This window comes from Trichosurus vulpecula, chromosome 6 (assembly GCF_011100635.1).
Source record: "Trichosurus vulpecula isolate mTriVul1 chromosome 6, mTriVul1.pri, whole genome shotgun sequence".
NCBI lineage: Eukaryota > Metazoa > Chordata > Mammalia > Diprotodontia > Phalangeridae > Trichosurus > Trichosurus vulpecula.
The window spans coordinates 237,870,945-237,891,342 of record NC_050578.1 but is presented as its reverse complement, the minus strand read 5'-3'; the positions used below and the strand labels follow the sequence as shown (position 1 = coordinate 237,891,342).

General features: G+C 38.3%; 1 protein-coding gene and 1 pseudogene across 1 annotated transcript in view; one reads left to right on the top strand and one right to left on the bottom strand.

Annotated features, from left to right (window-relative positions):
* ANO3 (anoctamin 3) overlaps positions 1-20,398 on the bottom strand; it is a 270,486-nt gene that overhangs the window by 139,601 nt on the left and 110,487 nt on the right. The window contains exons 5-6 of the mRNA XM_036764751.1: positions 19,964-20,122; positions 10,151-10,251 (exon numbers count right to left, since the gene is read on the bottom strand). Coding sequence (XP_036620646.1) covers positions 10,151-10,251; positions 19,964-20,122 — 260 coding nt within the window. The remainder of the gene's footprint in view (positions 1-10,150; positions 10,252-19,963; positions 20,123-20,398) is intronic.
* On the top strand, positions 4,723-5,517 carry LOC118854394 (annotated as a pseudogene).

Sequence of the window (20,398 nt, the reverse complement as noted above, 5' to 3'; positions counted from 1 at the left end):
AATGGAAAGATATTAAGCCTCAGGCAGTATCTGTAAAGGTACTTATTAAAGCATGGATTCTAGACACCATTTTCCCAACCCAGTCAAAATTCCCAAGAGAACGATGGAGAAGTGCAATGAATAAGGTAGTATAAAAATATACATATAAAATATATAATATAAAAATAAATGAAAACTTTGAAGGCATTTTCTCCCTTTTGGGTGCTTTGCATACAAGAAACTGCCTATATAAAGAATCTAACAACTCCATGTGACAAAAATTCAGACAAATTAGGTACCAGACCTTCACCGGGCAGAATCTGATGGAATGGACTATGGAATTTCATCCAAAATTTTGGGTAAGGCCTCTTCATAAGGTATGAGATAACATGTAAGCACTGTTTCAAATTTTAAAGTCCTACATAAAGAGTATTATTGTCGTTTTCACTATTATTTTTAATACTGTTATCATGATATGCCATCAATTTGACCATTTTTATGTGTGCTATTCTTTAAAAATATGAAATGCACTAAATTTGCAGAACATGATTTAAATTTACTTCAGAGAATCTAGATAACTCTTGGAAAACATCTTGACATTGGGACAAAAATCAGGGCCTATAAGGTAACAGATTTTTCTATTAAGCTTACTGAAGTTCTACTCCATCCCACAGTAGGCGTATGGTGCTAGTATCTGCATAAGGAATTAGGGAATCACATAAGGCAAAACACACACACACACACACACATGAAAATGACATCTGTCCCCTTTTCTTTGTTTGTACCTTCAATGGAAGGAAAGACTTCTGGTGGGAAATGTTAAGTCACTACTTAGGAAATGCTGATAAAGAATAAAGTTCTATTCACGAATGGAACAGAAAAAAAGAAATAAATTTAAGACTGATTTTCAACATTTATAGAAAGCTCAAGGAATATATTTAAAAGATAGTAAAGGTCATATGTATAATTAACCATAGCAGACATAGTTGGTAATACTATGTATCTACAGGAAAAAGAGCACGTGGACTGAATAACAATCTAGACCCAAACTTCTTACTCCCTGGTAGCGTAGGAGCATTTATTTGAAACTATTATTATTATCACTGAGGATTAGCCATTCTTAATTGAATGTGACTCCATTGGAATTGTAATACAACTCCATAGAATGAAGGAAAGCAGCATAGCTGCCATGAGCTGATGGCACATTTTCAGACATTGTCCAACACTACAAAGTGGAAACGTATCTGGCAAGATGATTGTTCAGAATAGTTAAGGGGAGTCTCACTTTCATAGTGGGTATAAATCAGAGATTCCTAATACTTAACCATCATTGTTTCTTATTATATACGCATTGTTCTCCCAGGAGGCCTTTGGGCAAGGGTGCTTTCATTTTTCGTCTTTGTGGATGACATTGAGGATGGAATTCTAGACCCGAGGAGAGGAAACTCTATGTTCCAATCCAGCCTTAGACACTTACTAGCTGTATGACCCTGGGCAAGTCACTTCACATACGTCTGATTCAGTTTCCTCATCAGTAAAATGGGGATAATAGCACCCATCTCCCAGAATTGTTGTGAGGATCAAATGAGATATCTGTGAACCACTTTGCAAACCTTAAAGCACTATGTAAATGTGATCATTGTAAAATATTTGCAACATATTATAATATTGCATGATATATTGTATATAATAATGTGTTATAATATAGTTTAATAACATTATAACACATTGAATAATATTTAATATACAAGATGTATTAATAATAATAATTATTTTTATTATTACCACCAGTGTTGACCATCCTGTGTCTGGGACATAGCAGGTACTTAACTGAACTGAAGTATAGTAAAGTGAACTGAAGTGAGTCTCCTCAATAATTTCATTTTGTTATTGTTGTTCAGTCATGTCCAACTCTTTGTGACCCCATTTGGCAAACATATTAAAGTGGTTTACCATTTCCTTCTTCCATTCTTTTTATAGATGAGGAAACAGGCAAACAATGTTAAGTGACTTGCCCAGGACCACACAGCTAACAAATGTCTAAAACCAGATTTGAACTCAGGAAGATGAGACTTTTGACATTGGTATTCAAATAAAAAAGTAACAAAATGAAGCTTTATTTTACATATATACACATATATGTATGTGTATATGTATACATACATAATAAATTCATAAAAGAGAAAGTTCATGTCCTTAACATAAGGGTCTTAATATTTGTTTTGTGTTATGGTCCCCTTTGGCAATCTGGTGAAGACAATAGACCCTTTCTCAATATAACATTTTAAATGAATTAAATAAAATACAAAGAAGTACAATCCTCTCCCATTATATTGAAATAGTTATCACAATATTTAAAAAGTAAAATAACTTTGTGTATCTCAGGTTAAGAACCAATACTTCATGGGATTAAGGATGGGACAAGGCAATACTAACAAAAGGGTTATAAGACAAATCTTGGATTCAGGGTAAAGGAGATGAAAGAAAAAAAAAGAATGGCTGGGGGAAGAACTTGGGTGGGAGAATAGAAGACAGTAGAAAACAGCTAAGATCCTTCTTAATGGAATGAAACTGCCAAGGACATGAGTAGAGGACAGATGCTGTCATAAGGTTTTCATAATCTCAGTTTTATAGCAGCTTAATTTTAAAGTAGACGACTCTAAGAGAAGCCAACAGTTTAAATCAGGAGTGGATAGCCTAGGTGATTGATGAATGGTTATTTCAATTAATGGACTATAAGTTACTCAAGTACATGAACCATCTCTAATTCCTCTTCACATCTCCAACTGTTTACCAGAATGCTCTTCATGTCTTAGACCCTTAAATATTTTTTAAAAGGGCATTAACTGAATTTGGCTTGATCTCTGAAGGCCATCTCTAGAATATTTTGGCACATACACTAAACATGTTATTCCTGAGATAATCAGAAGAGAGAACATCTGGGGATGGATCATGCTATGCAAAAGTTAAGACTATTGACTGGATATAGGATCTCAGTGCTCTAAGGAATTTCCAAGTGAAGAAATTGCATTTACCAAAGCAGTTCAGCACCCTCTCTGCAAATTACCATCTTGTCTCTGATCACACAGGACATGCCAGTGAGAGGACTTGAAATCAGATCTCCAAGTCTTCAAGTCTTATCTTCTATCCACTATGATATTTTCTCTCAGGAACAAAGAGGACTTGGGATCATAACTTAAATGTTATGAGGCAAAAGGCTTATTAGGTGCGTTTGTGTATTTGAATGAATCAAAGGCATAGAGAGGAAGAGGAAAACACAACCCTCACTAAAACAATGTATCATTCCTAAAACTATGCTTGATTCAACAAACATTTAACAAAGACCTCATATCTGTAAGTTACTAAGCTAGGTTGATAAAAATGAAAGTGGCTGTGCTCTAAATTCCTCTCAGGGCAGAGAAACAAGTCTTACACAAATATATCAAATATAAATAAAACTGAGGAAAGAAAACACTAAGGAAGGAAGGGTGTTAGGAAAGTCTTTAGGAAGGAGAAACCTGAGCTGAGCCAAAATGGAAGGCAAGGAATCTGAGAGGAAAGAATGCAGTAGTAGGGCATTCTCTGTATTGGCTTGTGAGACTGCACAGAGGCCAGATTTGGAAAGCTGAGTTTAAGGGACAGTGAGTAGCCTAATTTGGCTGGACAGCTCATGAAAGGGAAATAGGAAAATGCACATTAAGGAATTTCTATGCAACGGGCTGAAAGTTCTTGGCCTTTCTTTGGTTTTCAGCATCATCACAACCATGATGCCACACATCTTCTCAGGGACCTCTCCCATTTTCCTCATAGTTTTTCTATCTACAAATGTTTTGATCACTCCTAGAATCTCAGTGGATAATGTCCTTTATGAAGTAGAGAGTGGCATAGCTAATACTGTCCACCTTGTGTAGCAAAAGGCAGGCAAATGATGGCTTTGTGTTATTCTTTGGTGACATGCCACTATTTTAAGATGCCATTTTGGAGCTTCATCCACTTTGATTTTTGGCTATCTGATCATATTTGTATTTTAGCTAATGAGATAAAAATCATTTGAAGGAATGACATCACTTATCTTTTTTGGGTTCTTTTGCTAGTTTGCAGACCAATTTGACAAAGTGAGGTCATAGCCTTTTACAGATATGTAAATAGTAACCCAGAACCTCTCTAACTCATTGCTGCCTTTAGATGAAAGCTCATTTTCATAGCTGACAAGGTCAGGGTTCCACTTGACTAAATTCAGCAAAGATAATGGAAATATGGGGAAAAAAAATCACAGTACATTAGTCACTTCCTTCTGTTATGACAACGTGGTCTTTAGAAGCAACACAATTTGTGCCTGACAACAACCATAAGTCAGTGGTGTAGAAAATCTGCTACAGAAATATCTAAATGGCAGAGACCTTTAAGATTATGCATTCACAATATTTTGAGTGACAAAAATACCCATCACCAGACATGGTGCTTAAATTGACTTTGTGACCAGGAGCAGAAATAGCAGCTTGAGGGTACATCTTCCAGTGTCAAACATGGGATGACAAGTGAAAAAGGCACTCAATTACAAAGAAGCCTAAAGAAAAAATAATCTAGTAAGTTTGTACCATATAGATGTAATGCATTTAAGGTTTGTTTCCCTAAACCTTTTTCTACGTGGTAATAATCAATCAACAAGGCATGGGTGTGAGAGGTGCCACAGCCCTGCTGCCATCGCTGCTGCCACCACCGCCTAGCGCCCTGCTGGCTGCCATGTCCCGCTACCTGTGCCCGCCCAACACGTGCCTGTTCGTGATGAATGTGGCCAACTACACCAGACATGTGTCTGAAGACTTGCGCCAGGAATTTGGTCGTTATGGTCTCATAGCCGATGTGTATGTGTCACTTGATCTCTACACTCGTCGTCCAAGAGGATTTGCTTACATTCAATGTGAAGATGTTCGTGATGCTGAAGATGCCCTGCATAATTTGGACCGAAAATGAATTTGTGGACGTCAGATCGAAATCCAGTTTGCACAAGGGGATCGCAAAACACCAAATCAAATGAAAGCCAAGGCAGGTAGAAACGTACACAGCTCTTCTCGCTATGATGTCTGTGACAGATACAGGCGATCCAGAAGCCGAAGTTATGAAAGGAGGAGGTCTAGGAGTCGTTCTTTTTATTACAACCACAGAAGATCTTTTAGTCCTAGAAGCTGTAGACCTACTGGAAGACCACGCCGTAGCAGAAGCCATTCAGAAAATGACAGATTCAAACACCTAAACCGGTCTTTTTCAAGGTCTAAATCCAGTTCAAGATCACGATCCAAGTCCCAGCCCAAGAAAGAAATGAAGGCTAAGTCACGTTCTAGGTCTGCATCTCACACCAAAACTAGAGGAACTTCTAAAACAGGTTCCAAAACTCATTATAAGTCAGGCTCAAGAAACGAAAAGGAATCAAGGAAAAAAGAACCAGCCAGATCTAAATCCCAGTCAAGATCACAGTCTAGGTCTAGGTCAAAATCTAGATCGAGGTACTGGACTAGTCCAAAGTCCAGTGGCCACTAACTGCATAACCATGATGTTTTTAGGGATGTATCATTCATTTACTCATAGTTCAGTTTACTAAATTATCAGGAATACAATGTTGCAACAGTGCTTAAAAAAAGACAAAAAAAGCACCCCCTCCCAACTTTTACTTTTGTCAGTTTTCCCTGTCGCAGGCAGTGATTATTATAATTAAAATGATATACTGCTGAGAAAAAAAAGAAAAAAAATCAAGAATCATTCATTAAGCACCTATCGCACACCAGTAACATCTGCTAGGTATTGGGAATAAAAAAAAAACAGCATGAAATAGTTCTTGCCCTCAAGAAGCTTCTGTTCTCTCAGAAGAGAGAACATGTACACATGAGTACAATAAACACAAGGCAATTTCAAGGAAAAAGCACTATTTATGTTTTGTACAAGCAACAGTAAGGCTGAATATTCTTTCATTTTCAGCACCGTCACAATTGTGATGCCACACATCTTGTCAAGGGCTCTCAAGTTTCCTCATGGTTTTTATATTTACAAATTATCTGATCACTCTTAGAACCCTAGCAGATGATGTCCTTTGTGAAGTAGATGACAGCATAGCTGGCACTGCCCACCTTGTATAGCAAAAGGCAGGCAAGCAGAGGCTTGTGCTATTCTTTGGTGCCATATCATTATTTTAAGATGCCATTTTGGAGCTTCATCCACTTTGATTTCTGGTCATCTGATTACAATTTTCTCAATATGGCTATAGGCCTAAATATCAAGTCCAGTCCATATATGAAATATAACTACTCTTTGACATCTAATGATAAAAAAAGTCAAATAACCTCTATTTTATAATTCCAATGAGAGGGAACTTGTTACCTTCCAAGGCAAATTGTTTTTCTTAAACCGTATTAGCTCCCTATTATTTCCCAGATTAAATATAAAATCCTCTCTTGGGCTATTACAACCTTCCATAACCTGGCCCTTGCCTGCCTTTTGGGGCTTTTTATGCTTGTATTCTATGATTTAGCAACACTGGCCCCCTTGCTGTTCTTTTAAGAAGACACTCCATCATCTAACTTCAGGTTTTTCATTGGCTGTTTAGAACACTCTCTCTTCATTTCCATTTCCTGGTTTCTCTCAAGTCTCAGTTAAAGTCCCCTCTTCTACAAGAAGCCTTTCCCAGTCTTCTTTAATCTTAATGACTTCCCTCAAGGTGATCTCCAATTCATACTTCTAATGTCTTTTTTGTACACAGTTATTGGCATGTTGTCTCTTCCGTTACACTATGAACTTGCTGAGAAAAGGGGCTTCTTTTTTTCAACCTTTATATTCTTTGCATATGGTCTAGTGCCTGGCACATAGTAGGCACTTAATAATGCTTTTAGATTTGAAAATTAACATTTCAGCCTACTCTTCTGACTGTATGTCATAAATATCAGCAATAGGTAAGTTTCATTCATTTGATTTTCCAGATGTGGATTATGAAGCCAATTCTTGTGATTAACTGACAGTACCCCTAGGGAAGCCCTCTGGCATTTTCTGGCTTATTGTGTTTAGAACAGTGTCATCCATGAAAGCACCTGCAAGTCATGTGCTTTAATAAGGAAGCCCTTCTTTTCTTCGGCATCTTAGACAGTTTTGGCAAGACCATGTCTTTATGTGTTATGTCGTATGGTGTTGAAAATCAGAGGGTAATTAGATAAAATTGTCTTTGCTGCCATATATATCAAAGACTTCTTGTAGTAGTTATACCAGGTTTCCTGGTTTCCAGGTTATAAAGGTGACTCATATTGAGTTCCCAGTTGACTAATACTAAGATGACCTTTTCACATGTACTGTTGTGCAGCTATGCCTTTCCATAGTATACCGTAAATTGGATTCCCTCCTCCCCACCACAATAGAAATACAGTACATTTATGTCAACTCTGTAACATTCTATTTTTCTAGGTTTAGTCCACTGTTCTTCTAAACCAGTATCTTTTAGGTTCCTTAATCTTTAGTCCCACACATGAGGTCTTGCTCAAAGCTTAAAATTGCATAAGCATGTGCCACCCATTCCTCTTGCCAAACTCAATGAAAAGTAAAACAAATGGGGCAAATTGCCATTCTTCTTGCCTTAAATAGCTTAGCTTTTCTCTGGCACCACTTCTTACCCAGTTCCTAGTGTGACATTCCAGCCCCCTCTGATCTCATTATTGGATTTCCAGTTACCAATGTGACAATATGATGATGACTCTGTCCCAGATACTTGTCTACCATGATGACCATTGTAGTCACATTCATAGGCAATCTATGTTTCTCAGATCACCAGTGAAGTTTATAGGCAATGTGCGGGCCAGATTATGATAGGAACCTTAAGTGGGGAAATTCCAAGCCAATGGGAACACTCTGTTCCTGATGTTCAGTTTATCCTTTCTGTTGTTGATGGGAATGATTTAATCATTAGCAGTGCTATGTCCAGCCCAATCAATGATGTCCAAGTCATAGAATTTCAGAAGCAGAATGCAGTTTAGGCGTCATCCAGCCCAATTTATACCTCAATGAGAATTCCCTTTACAGTCTGCCAGTCATGTACTTTCCTTTGAAAGACTTCCACTGGTTTCATTGCTAAATTCCCTGCCAGGGCAGAGAGATTCAAGCTTACACCAAAAACCTATCCAGCAAGTATGTACTGTGCTCTCATGATTCTAGAGGTTCCCTGTATCTGGAAGTCCTTTAATTCCCCTTTTTGGCTGTTGGATTCTAACTGTTTAAAGTGAGATCCACATGGCACCTTCTCCACAAAAACTCCCCTGGCCTTGTACTCTCTTCCGGTTGGCAATGTTCTTCTCCACTGGATTTCAAATACCCCTCTGTTTTAGATTATCATAATATATTGTTGATGTCATATCATATATTTCATTACGTGCCTATCATTTCTCCATGCTAGACCAAAAGATGTATTAGGGCAAAGACATCATCTTATCTGAACTATGTCTCTTCCACAGTGCCTAGTGCAGGGTCCAGTATACATTAGGATACTTCATAAATATTTGTTGTATTTGAGCAATGGAAACTGTCTAAAATAAACCAAGGTGAACTTCAACAAGAGCATGTAGTGTCTTTCCCTTTTTGATAGCAACAGCCACAGCTCACATTTGTATCAAGCTTTAAGTTTGCAAAGCATGTTACACATCATTTTTTAAATAAATGAAAATGATGTAAAAAGTGGTAGATGTTGGGATGTGGCCTCACAATGTTTTTCAGTTTGTTAGAGGTAGGAAGAGAAGCAGCACAGATACACACATATGTACTGAAAGATTGGGAAAAAAGGAAATTAGCTTAATTATATTTCAAGAGTTATCATACTCTTGGGTGACTACTTCAAGATTCTTTTTAGATGTTCTGAAAAAGTTAACATGGAAAAAATCACAGAAAATCAGAATTATCATCTAACACATGCTTCCAAGTTCCCCTTTGCATCCTTAAGCCTACTCTAGGAAAAATGATGCAAATTAATTTCACTCATTTGTTGACTTTAACCTATCCAGTCAAATCACTTTGCAATGTCATTCAGATCTTTGTGAACATCTTTGATGATGAAGCCCATTAAAAATCTCTCTGTGTAACTCAGGTTTCCTGATGACTTCAATCATCTTGATTAAGACTCTTGAACAATTATGTAGTGGTGGAGTTGTATATTCTCTGGTTATTTTGCAAGTACTATATAGTAGGAATATCACTAGATTTTTAGATTCTAGGTTCCAGGTCTGACCCTGCAATTTACTATCTGTCTGAGCTTAGAAAAATTACTTAACTACAATCAGAGAAAAAAAAATGTGGTTGAGCAGAATGAGTCAGAGTACAAAGTGAGTTGAAAGATCTGGGTTTGAATTCTAACTCATCTACTTGTTATCTGTGTGACTCTGAAGACATCTCTTCACTTCTAGTAGACTCATCTTCCTCTTTTATAAAATGAAGTTTGATTAGGTGACCTCTAAGACTCCTTTTAGGCATCTAGGTGGTGCAGTGGATAATGAGTTTGGCCTAGAGTTCGGAAGACTCATTTTCATGAGTTCAAATCTGGCCTCAGACACTTAATAGCTGTGCAATCCTGGGCAAGTCACTTGACCCTATTTGACTCAGTTTCCTTATTTGTAAAATGAGGTAGAGAAGGAAATGGAAAATCTCTCCAGTATCTTTGCCAAGAAAACCCCAAATGACAACATGAAGTTTTATTCATGACTGAAAAATGACCAAATAACAAAGACTGGAGTCTTTCAACTCCAGATACTCACTTCATACTCTAACTCATTCCACTCAACCACATTTTCTTCTCTGACTGTAGTTAAGTAATTTTTCTAAGCTCAGACAGAGAGTAAATTGCAGGGTCAGACCTCTTAATTTGTAATCTGAGGTCCTATGACCACCACTCCCTAGTTACCTCATGTACAAAATGACACTGTTGGACTAAAAGATCTATAAGGTTCTTAACAGCTTGAAATCCTATGATCTCAGGGACCAGAGATATATATTCAAGAAGTATATATACTCAATGAGGTATATAACTAGACCTTTGAAATGGATATTGTTTTTATATTGCTTTAATTGAAAAAAAGTATAAGAAATGACAAGAATTTCATAAGATTAATACTAATACAGTGTCAGAAGGAAGGACAAAAAGACTTTACTGTACCTGAAGGGCATCCTGATATTCATCCTCTCTGCATATTTGCAGAGTGTATCCCATGGGCAGTGGATTTTGACAAACATGATATCACTATTTGTAACAGATTGCTGTAAAGGAGAATAAGACAGGTACCATGAATGAGCTATGAAGCTGATGCTAAACTATATAACCTCATTTCCCAAGGAAACCTTCCCTCTTAGAATAAAAGAGATCATATCTGACAAGTTGAAGAGCATCCAGGAGAGGGTAATTAGGATGGCAAGGGATCTCAAGACTCTGCCATATCAGTAACAATTAAAGGGCCTGGAAGGTGTATAGTCTAAAGAAGAAAATTCCTAGGAAGGGTATGAAAACTATCTACAAATATACGAAGGAATGGCATGTAAAGATACTATATATCATAATACATTATTGCAAGGATTGGCCATCAGATTTGGTAGTTTGCCATTGTCCTCTTGGGCACCTAGGTGGCACAGTGGATGTAACACCGGACTTGAAGTCAGGAAGACCCATCTTTCTGAGTTGAAATCTAGCCTCAGACACTACTATCTTATTAGTAACAGTTGCTCTAGGAACATTTGTACCCATAAATTCCTATAGTTCCAACTCCTAATGCCATGACTCCTTCAAGATTTTCTCAGAGGAAATCATATTGATTACGGAAATGAGTATAGAATAGAGGACAATAAAAGAAAAGAGGTTCTAATTTTGGAGGCTTCAGTGTCTTTGAAGGTTGATCTAAGAGGCACACTTTTTTTGGCTCCAGTTCAGTAAATGGTGCTTTGAAATGCAGAGCAAAGAATGTGCTAATTTCCATTTCAAAGAGAAAAAATAAAAAGGATGTCGAAATTCTACAATTAATGCCCCAACCCAGGAAAAATTACACAGACATTTATTTAACTACTCCATCAGGTAAATGGTTCATGTCAGTGGCTGAAGTCCAGTCATGGGCCGTGGTTCTTTCTTAATTGACTGTCCTTCAAACACTTTGACACCTAATTAGTTCAAGAGAAATTGCCCCAGGAGATAACTACTGTTACTTAGATGAGACAACAGCTTCATCCTTTCTTATGACAAAAAGAGTTGGCATTATGAAAAGATCTTGTAAGGAATGCTTTTTGGAAAGAGTATCATATTTGGAATTAAATGACTTAGGTTGAATTTGGGGCTTGGCCATGGATGATTCACTGAAATCTTTCGTCCAGGCATTCTAGAAAGCAATTTGGAATTATGATCTCAAAGTTAGTGAACTGTTCATGTCCTTGGACTTGGCAATTGCAGTACTTTGTAGTGGTATTGGCCTATATTCCAAAGAAACCAAAGAAAGAGGAAGAAATCCTATATGTAAAATAATATATATAGCATATAATTTTGTATTGGCAAAGAATAGGGAACACTGAGGGTGCCCATAAGTTGGAGAAGGACCAAACCAATTATGGCATACAAATGTTATGGAATGCCATTGTGCTATGAGAAATTAACAAAAAAGATGGTTTCAGCAAAACCTGGGAAGACTTGTATGAAGTACTGCAGAATGGAGAGAGGAGAATCAGGATCACATTTGTTATATGGGGGTTTGGGAGGTGTTGATATATAACATTTCAAGGATTGGCCATCACATTTGGTAATTTGCCACTGCCCTCTTGGGCAGCTAGGTGGTGCAGTGGATAGAGCGCCAGGCCTGGAGTCAGGATGACTCATCTTTCTGAGTTCAAATTTGGTCTCAGACACTTATTAGCTGTGTAATCCTGGGCAAATCACTTAATCTTGTTGGCCTCAGTTTTCTCATCAGTAAAACGAGCTGGAGAAGGAAATGGCAAACCACTCCATTATCTTTGACAAGAAAACTCCGAATGGGGTCAAAAAGAATTGGATACAACTGAAATGACTGAACAACACTGACCTCTTTGGTATTATTAATGTTTATGTAAATTCTATCTTCTGCAGAAGGCCTTTTCTTTTCCTCAAAGCCAATGATACTTTCAAATAACTTTCATCAACTTTTTCTATATCTTGTATGTATTTAGTTATTTATGTGTTTCATCTATTAGAACATAGGTTGCTTGTGGTCAGGATTTTTTCCTTTCCTTACTTTGTATTGCCAGTGCTTAGCACAGAGTCTGGCACATAGAAAATCATAAATTGACCCAAATGATTTGGCAAGGGTTATGGTCTCCATATGATAGTAGGCATGTAGCATTTTCTGTGTGCCTGGGTTCCCTTTCTGGGAAATGCCCACCTACATTTGACGATTAAGGATTGGAAGAAACTGAGGTCTAAACCAGTCTAGTTGACCCATCAAGGGTATACTAATGGCCTAGGATGAGAATTATCATTTAGGCCAGGCTTTCTCCAAGGCCTTGTTAGAGTTCTAACATTCTAAAACTCCACCTTTACCTATGATTAAAGGAGAGAAAACAGGGGAGAGATGTAAGCTGTCACAGTCCACTTCATGGGAAAGAATTATTTCACATTGTGCTTCATTTCTCTAAAAATCAAAATCCCAAAATACTGGATATAAATGATTCATATCTTTTGAAGTTGTCTCACTTCAATGACTCCCACCTTTTCCCTGAATATTCTAAGAAGAAATTGAATTTTCTTCTTCCTCATCTCTCTACTAAAAAAAAATGTTATGTGCCCAATTTCAGGCCTCTGGAGATAATAACAACATATAAGCCAAGTTACTATAATTCAGCCAACTTTCATAATCTAGTGTCTCACTTTGGGCATCATAACATTATCGTGGGATGTTTGGGGGAGGCATCATCATTCTTTCATTATAAAGTGAAGAAACTGATGCACAAGAGATTAAGTGGCTTGCAGTAGGTGGCTTCAGTGCTGGACTTGGAATCAGGAAAACCTGAGACATATCTTCAGAAACTTATGAATTGGTGATAGGCAATGCATTTCACCTTGCCCTGCCTCAGATACTTTTTCTGCAAAATGAGGGGTTTGGACCTGATGGCTTGCTAGGTCCCTTCCAGTTAGAAATAAGATCCTATGAATTCTTATAGTAGCCAGTCTACTACTGGATGTCACCCCACCCCTTGACCAGTATTATTTTTAGTCAACTCCTCCCCACTCCTGCTGCCATTTTGCTTCCTCTCTCACTGATTTTCTTTTCAGCGCATTCTGCCATAGAAAAATTCCTTTAAGTTTCTTCTCCTTCCTAAGTAAGATCTTCCCACTTTCTCAGATTTACTGCTCTGAGTTATACACAATAATATGTCTAGGAGGGGTTATAATCCAAGTTAGATAAGAGACTTCTTTCAATGACATCACAGATTTTCCCAGGGTCACATAGGTCATATGTGGCAGAGCTGGGATTCCAATGCATGCTTTCTTGACTCTGCATGGAGCATATTCCATTGCCTCCTAACCAAGTAAGTGGCTGTTTGGGGGAAGGCATATGGGGTGAATGCCAGGCACTATACTGAGTGCCTTACAACACTAACCTTACACTATTCTTTACAACAAATTCTCCCTTTTCAGCTTCTTTTTATGTGTCATCTTCCCTTTTAAACTTTAAGTTCCTTGAAGGCAGGGGCTGCCTCTTTTTGCTCGTATTTATATTTTCAGGTCATCCACTGCATCTGGGTCCATCTCCAGTTGTCCTGATCTCTATCTTGCCACTGGACCCAGATGGCTCCAGAGGAGAAAGTGAGGCTGGTGACTTTGCACAGTCCTCCCTCACTTAAATCCGATTCACTTGCAAGTCATGAAACCATCTTCCTGATATCATGGTCCCCTTCAAGAACAAAGGCCAAACAACAAGATAATGGGAATCCACTTTGGGAGGCATGGCCTACTACTTTGTTTCCTGGAAAAGAAGAGATTTTTGGGAAAAGATGGCAGAGTTCCAGGCTACCTGAAGATTGCAGGACTAGTCTGGAAACACAACCTAGAGATCATTGAAGGAATTTACTGTGATGTGATCTGGTCTCATCACCTGTGAGCTAGCATACATCTAAAATCTTTTTCCAAGGCATTCTCCTCCCTTATAATTATTAAGGACTGTTGGACAAGTAACAAAATCTTTTGAAGAGAAGATAACAATTGTACAATTAAAAAAAGACAGCTAAGTGGTATGGTAGATAAAGTATTTGACTCAGACTCAAGTAGATCCAAATTCCAATCCTGCCTCAGGTGCTTGCTTACTAAATGTGAGACTCTGGAGACTTCCCTTAACTTCTTCTAGCCTCAGATTCCTTAGCTATCAAAGGGGGACAACAGCATCTATCTCACAGGGATGCTTTGAGAATCAAATCAGATAATACGTATAAAGCTCTTCTTAAAGAAGACTACATAAACACTAGGCATTATTATTATTATTATTTATCATGAAATAACTTTAAGAATAATACTAACAGGGATATATACATTTACATACATACGTATGTGTGTGTATTTAGCTTAAAGAACCCTTAAAATGAACTAGCTCGACTACTTTAAAACAGGCAATATAGAATGTAAGGTCCTTGAAGGCAGGAAGGGTTTTCATTTTGCCTTCGTGTTCCTAGGAACCAGGAAAGGCAGCAGGGCATGCTGGGTAGAGAGTTGGCCTTAGCACCATAGAGAACTTGGCCCAATTCCTCCTCTGACACATACCAGCTATGTGACCCTGGGCTTAACTTTTTCTGTCCCATTCTAAGAACATAAGTTACTGAGAAGGGGCTGACTTTCATCAGCAGTTTCCTCTTCAAGAAGTTTCCTCTATCAAGGAAATCATAGGTTCACCTCTTATCCCTAGTGGTAGCGTTAAAAAAAAAGTTTCACAAATCCTTGTTGCATGCTGAATAAAAGGATTTTAGGAGAGGAGATGCAACATAACTTGGGAAAGGTCACAAGGCTAGTTAGTGACAGATAGGCAAGTAGAAAAACCCAGTCTTGTTGCTCCTGGCCCAGTTCTCATTGTATGCTATGCTATAACTGTCTTTGATTCGTCAGTGGTTTCCTTGAAAGGAGCTAAAATGGAGGCAAGAGATTTCATAGGCAAAGATGCCCAGGAACAGGACTCAGTGGCAGAAACTCCCCCAATTTCCAGGAAACAGTGTTCAAGGCACCCCTGTTTTGCTCTAAGGCTAACACGTTTTTGAAAATGTGCTTCAGAACAGAATCTCTGCATGACAACATCTCTGCCATCAGCTACTGAAATGTCAAGCCAAGTGCGAACCCAGCTAGAAGGTTTCTCCTTTTGTACTTTCCCCCCAGGGACGTAAGATGTGTCTCCTTCTGTGCCTCCTCCACTTAATCTCCCTTTTATTATTTCTCCTCTTTTAGAGAGGAATAATTGTGCTTGTAGCAGCAGGAAAACAGAGTACCTTTGCCTCAGAAAAGAAAGCTTGGCATCTGGCACTCCTCAATTCGGTGGAGGCATGCTTTTCAACATGAAGAGAACGCCCACTGCCTTCACCCTTCACATCTTGATTAAATTATTCCACCCAACATTCCCAAGAGGTAGAGCCTTTATGTCTCACAGATGCTAAGCCAGAAGTCCCGAAAAGCTTGGCAACTTGCACAGATCACACTGTAAGCCCAGAGTTACTGCTCTAAAGAGGAAGGATAGTGACAAGAAGCTTGATGTGAAAGGATGGCAGGATTCTAGAACTGGCTATCCCACTAAGGAGCTGTATAACACGGGGCAAGTCACTCCAGGCCTCAGTTTAGTCACCTAAAAATGAGGGGGCTAGGTTAGATGCCCTCTTGAAAGTCCCTTGCAGCTTTAAAATTCTGTGAGAATATTCTATGTCTTGGCCAATCTGATGAATTATCAAATGTTTGGGTACTGCTTGGTACAGGTTCAATTTAATTTAAGGAGGAAAAAAAATAACAGCCATTAGCACACAACTATGAGCAAGGCACAATGGGAGATTTGGGAGGTAGGAAGACAAAGCAGGGAGAGGGAAAGTGACATAATCAATGTAAATAATAAGTACATATGGTGTGTCAGCAAAATAATACGAGAGAGAGAGAGAGAGAGAGAGAGAGAGAGAGAGAGAGAGAGAGAGAGAGAGGGAGGGAGGGAGAGAGGGAGGGAGGGAGAGGGAGAGAGAGAGAGAGAGAGAGAGAGAGAATGAAAGAGAACTAGAGAATGAACACACATGAACTGGAAAGGGTAGGAAGGTGATGGACTGTTGCATATAACAAATGGCTAGCGAGTACCCCTAGTGCAAGACATGGCACGTAACAAATGCTTCATACATGCTCTCAGTTGAATTGAATGTTTGAGAATCTTTTCTTTGCAGATAGACTACAATCTTCTTGAGCTCAGGAGCACAGGGATGAGAGTAGATTAATTATTGAACGAATGCTTACTGATTCATCATCAATAAAACATGTGTGCAGATTGTGAGGAATAATTGGGGCTGTTAGAATAGTGGAAGGAATGCCAAATTCCACTAGCCCTAGGACTACTTCTGAGTCCCTCTGTCACCTCTATGACACTCAGGTTACTGCTTCCCAGCTATGAAGTACAATGGTATATTACTAGAGAATACAGCCTAACTCTATTACTTAAACATACACATAAATACTAGTATATATACTAGTTTACTATACTAATATTTATGTATATATATATATACTATGTATGCTAGCATAGTATACATAGTATAAATATTAGCTATATATACTATGCTAGTATATATAGTATATATACACACATATATACAGCTGTATAATAGCATATATTGCTAGTATACTATGCTACTATACACACGTATATTAGTACTGTACTAATATAGATATATTATGTATACTCACATTGTATATAGTATTTATAGAATACATAGTACATATATATATACACACATATATAATAGTGTATATGCTATTTATGCTATACATATACACATTTACATATACATATATATCCATCCACCCATCCATGTATCCATTCACCTATCTATCTATCTATCATCTATCTCCTAGTACAGAGAAGGGGCAGGTAGATGGCACAGTGGATAGAGTGACAAGCCTGGAGTCAGGAAGACATCTTCCTGAGTTCAAATCTGTACTTAGACACTTACTAGTTGTGTGACCCTAGGTAAGTCGTTTAACTGTGTGCCTCAATTTCCTCATCTATAAAATGAGCTGGAGAAGGAAATGTCCAACCACTCTAGTATCTTTGCCAAGAAGACCCCAAATGGGGTTCTCAAGAGTCAGACACAACTGAAAGCACTGAATAGCAACAAAGAGGAGAACATTCCTAGGTAGGGAAGCTCCCTCTACTAACACAAGTCAACATTTTCTCTGCAATGTATAGTCTTAGTTGCCTACAGCTTACGGGAGACTGTCTAGCTCATTGTTAAACAGTGAGTATGTATTAGAGGTAGGATGTAAACTCAAGTCATCCTGACTTCAAGCTGACTCTTTCAGCTATTCCACCTTTACAATAACCTAAATACCAAAGGCCTGAATAAGAAGTCTAAATGAACTATTTCTCTATTCCAAGCATTTGCGTACTTTCCCTGACTAGAGCGCTAGGTGAATGTGGGTTATCATTTTGCAGAAACATCCTCAAGCTAACAGCAGCATTAAAGTTGCCCCATTTTTTACGAGCCTAGATGTGGGAAATAGCCAATAGACAGTAGTTAATGTAACTTCTGCCTCTTCCTCTTTGCACTATCTCTCTTACCTAAAATACTCTCCCTCCTCATCTCTTTAACTTAGAAACCATTGCTTTTTCCCATCTCAGAACTGGAGTTTGACTTTCTTTGTTTTTGTTGTTGCAATGGTAATCAGGGCAGGATTTTTTGCTGTCAAGTGCCTCTGATGAGTCTGGCCTTTGTTTGAACTGGGCAGGTAAAGTGGGATCTTTTTTGCCTTGGAGTGTTTCCCAGGACTAAGACAATCAGGAATCATTGATTGGAAACTAACATATGAGGTGGTACTAGTGATTAACTAACTTTCCCACACCCTGGATGGTGAGCCTGGAGCCCCCAGTGTTCTCAACAGGGTATATGTACTGGAAGGTTAGCGTTTGACTTTTTGGGGTACACCTATTGAAAGAGTGATAAAACTTTGGGCAAGGCACTGAAAAAGCCCTGCCCCCCGCCCAGTTTTGATAACCCAGACAGATGTTGGTGCTTCTCTGGTAACTATGTATTGTTATGGATAGACTGGCTTGTGTTATTTGCTCTGTTTATAATGTATGCTTGTAATTTCTGTTTGTATTTGCCCTGAAGTTCAGGGGGCTTATCTTTCCCCCCTGAACTAAGTGAATGATATATGTAAGTTTCTTTAAAGTCAGATTGTAAACCTGTTAAAGTTGCTTTCCTTAGAAAAGCAGATCAAAGAACCTGTGTTGGCAGCCCTTCTGTGTGCTGGTGCTATTGGTCTTACACAGCCACAGTAGCTGCTAGTCACACTGTTGTTGCAGTTGTTCAGTCACTCAGTCATGTCTGACTCTTCATAACTCCATGGATCATAGCATGCAAGCGCTTTCTATCCTCCACTATCTCCCAAAGTCTGTCCAAGCTCATGTTCATCATTCCCATGACACTATCTATCCATCTCGTCTGCTGTCCCTTTTTCCTTTTACCTTCAATCTTTTCCAACATCAGGGTCTTTTTTCCAATATGCTCCATCTTCTCATTATGTGGCCAAAGTATTTAAGCTTCAGCTTCAATATTTGACCTTCCAGTGAATAGCCTGAATTTATTTCTTTAGGTATTGACTGATTTGATCTCCTCGATGTCCAAGGGATTCTCAAAAGTCTTCTTCAGCAATTCAAAAGCACTGATTGTGACACTCAGCTTGACTTTCTACCCATGGCTCTTTCTGACCCATGAGCTGCTGGTAGCCTCCCCAACTTAAATTTATCTTATATTTATTTTGTACCTACTTATTCATGACTTTCCCCACTTAAGAATAACTTGGTCTTGAGACCTACTTGTTAATTGGCAGTTAGGTCCCTACCTGGCATTTATATAGCTCGAGGAACTCCCTTCTCCAGTCTGCCCCTTTGGAATTAGGGTTCTTGTTCTCTCTCTAGTGTACTCCATATCCCTGCCAGCTGCTTTACTCCTACTTTTTTTTCTAGTTCCCTGTTATGTTTTATCTTCCCCTCTTAGAACGTAAGATCCTTGAGAAAGGGAACTATCTTGTTTTTGGTGGCACCAGGCACAGTGTCTAGTACATAAATGTTTAATAAATGCTTGCTCCATCCATTCATCCATCCATCTACTGATCTTTTTTCCTTAATGAAATATAAATCCCATAAGGTCAGAGTTTTTCATTTCTGTCTTTGTATTATTTTATTTAGCAATGCCTGACACATAGTGAAAAAATGTACTTGTCAATAGATTAATTGATTACTGTGCCATAAGAAATGGTGAACATGAGAAGTCCAAAGAAGCAGGAAGATGTGTATGAACTAATGCAGAGTTAAATAAGCAGAGACATAAGAACAATATACCAGAATGGCTCCAATAGTGTAAATGAACAGAAAGCTAAAAGGAGTTTGAAATGTTGAGTGAGGGGAAAATGATTGCCAAGTTCAGAGAAAAGGAAATGAAATAAAACTCCCTCCTTTTGGCAGAGAGTTGGGGGACTTCTAAAGGCACAATACCGCACATATTATCAGAAGCAGTCAAAGTTATTTTTCTTTCTTCTACAGAAGTGATTAATTCCAGAAGTGGAATCTAGAAATTACAGTGACACAAAAAAAGAAGTCACTGATGAAACTTAAAAAAAAAAACCAAACCTCAAACCTCAGTAATTTAAATAGTGTGCAAGAAGAATTCATTTATGAATTGAGCATATTTGCATGCATGCATGTTTTCACCAGGAAATGAATGTAGTAAAGATTCTTACCTCTCTTTCCAGCATCAAGCCTTCTTCTCTGAGGTTTCTTTCAAATGTGCTCCTTTTCTCTACCTGAAGACTGGATTTTTTGTACACCAAGATGTAATCGATGCGCTTTTTACCATCTTTGAAAAAGAGACTCGATGTTGCTGTGACTTTCTTCTCCTTCTGCAAAGAGAGGAACCCAAAAAGGACAGGATAGTGACCAGTCTAGATCAGCACAAACAACAGAGGCAACTACTGCTGAGGGGTTTTAGCTTTTTCTCTTTTGTCACAAGTTCCGACTGCCAAAACTGTCTTCCAGGGACCAGATTCAAGATTCTTACTGAGCACACCTACCACGTGAGGATACAAGTAACTGATGGTCTTATAATCCTTTAAGGGTAACCTACTGCTTTACATAGATTATCTCATTTGAGGCTCACAATGATGATGATGCAGTAT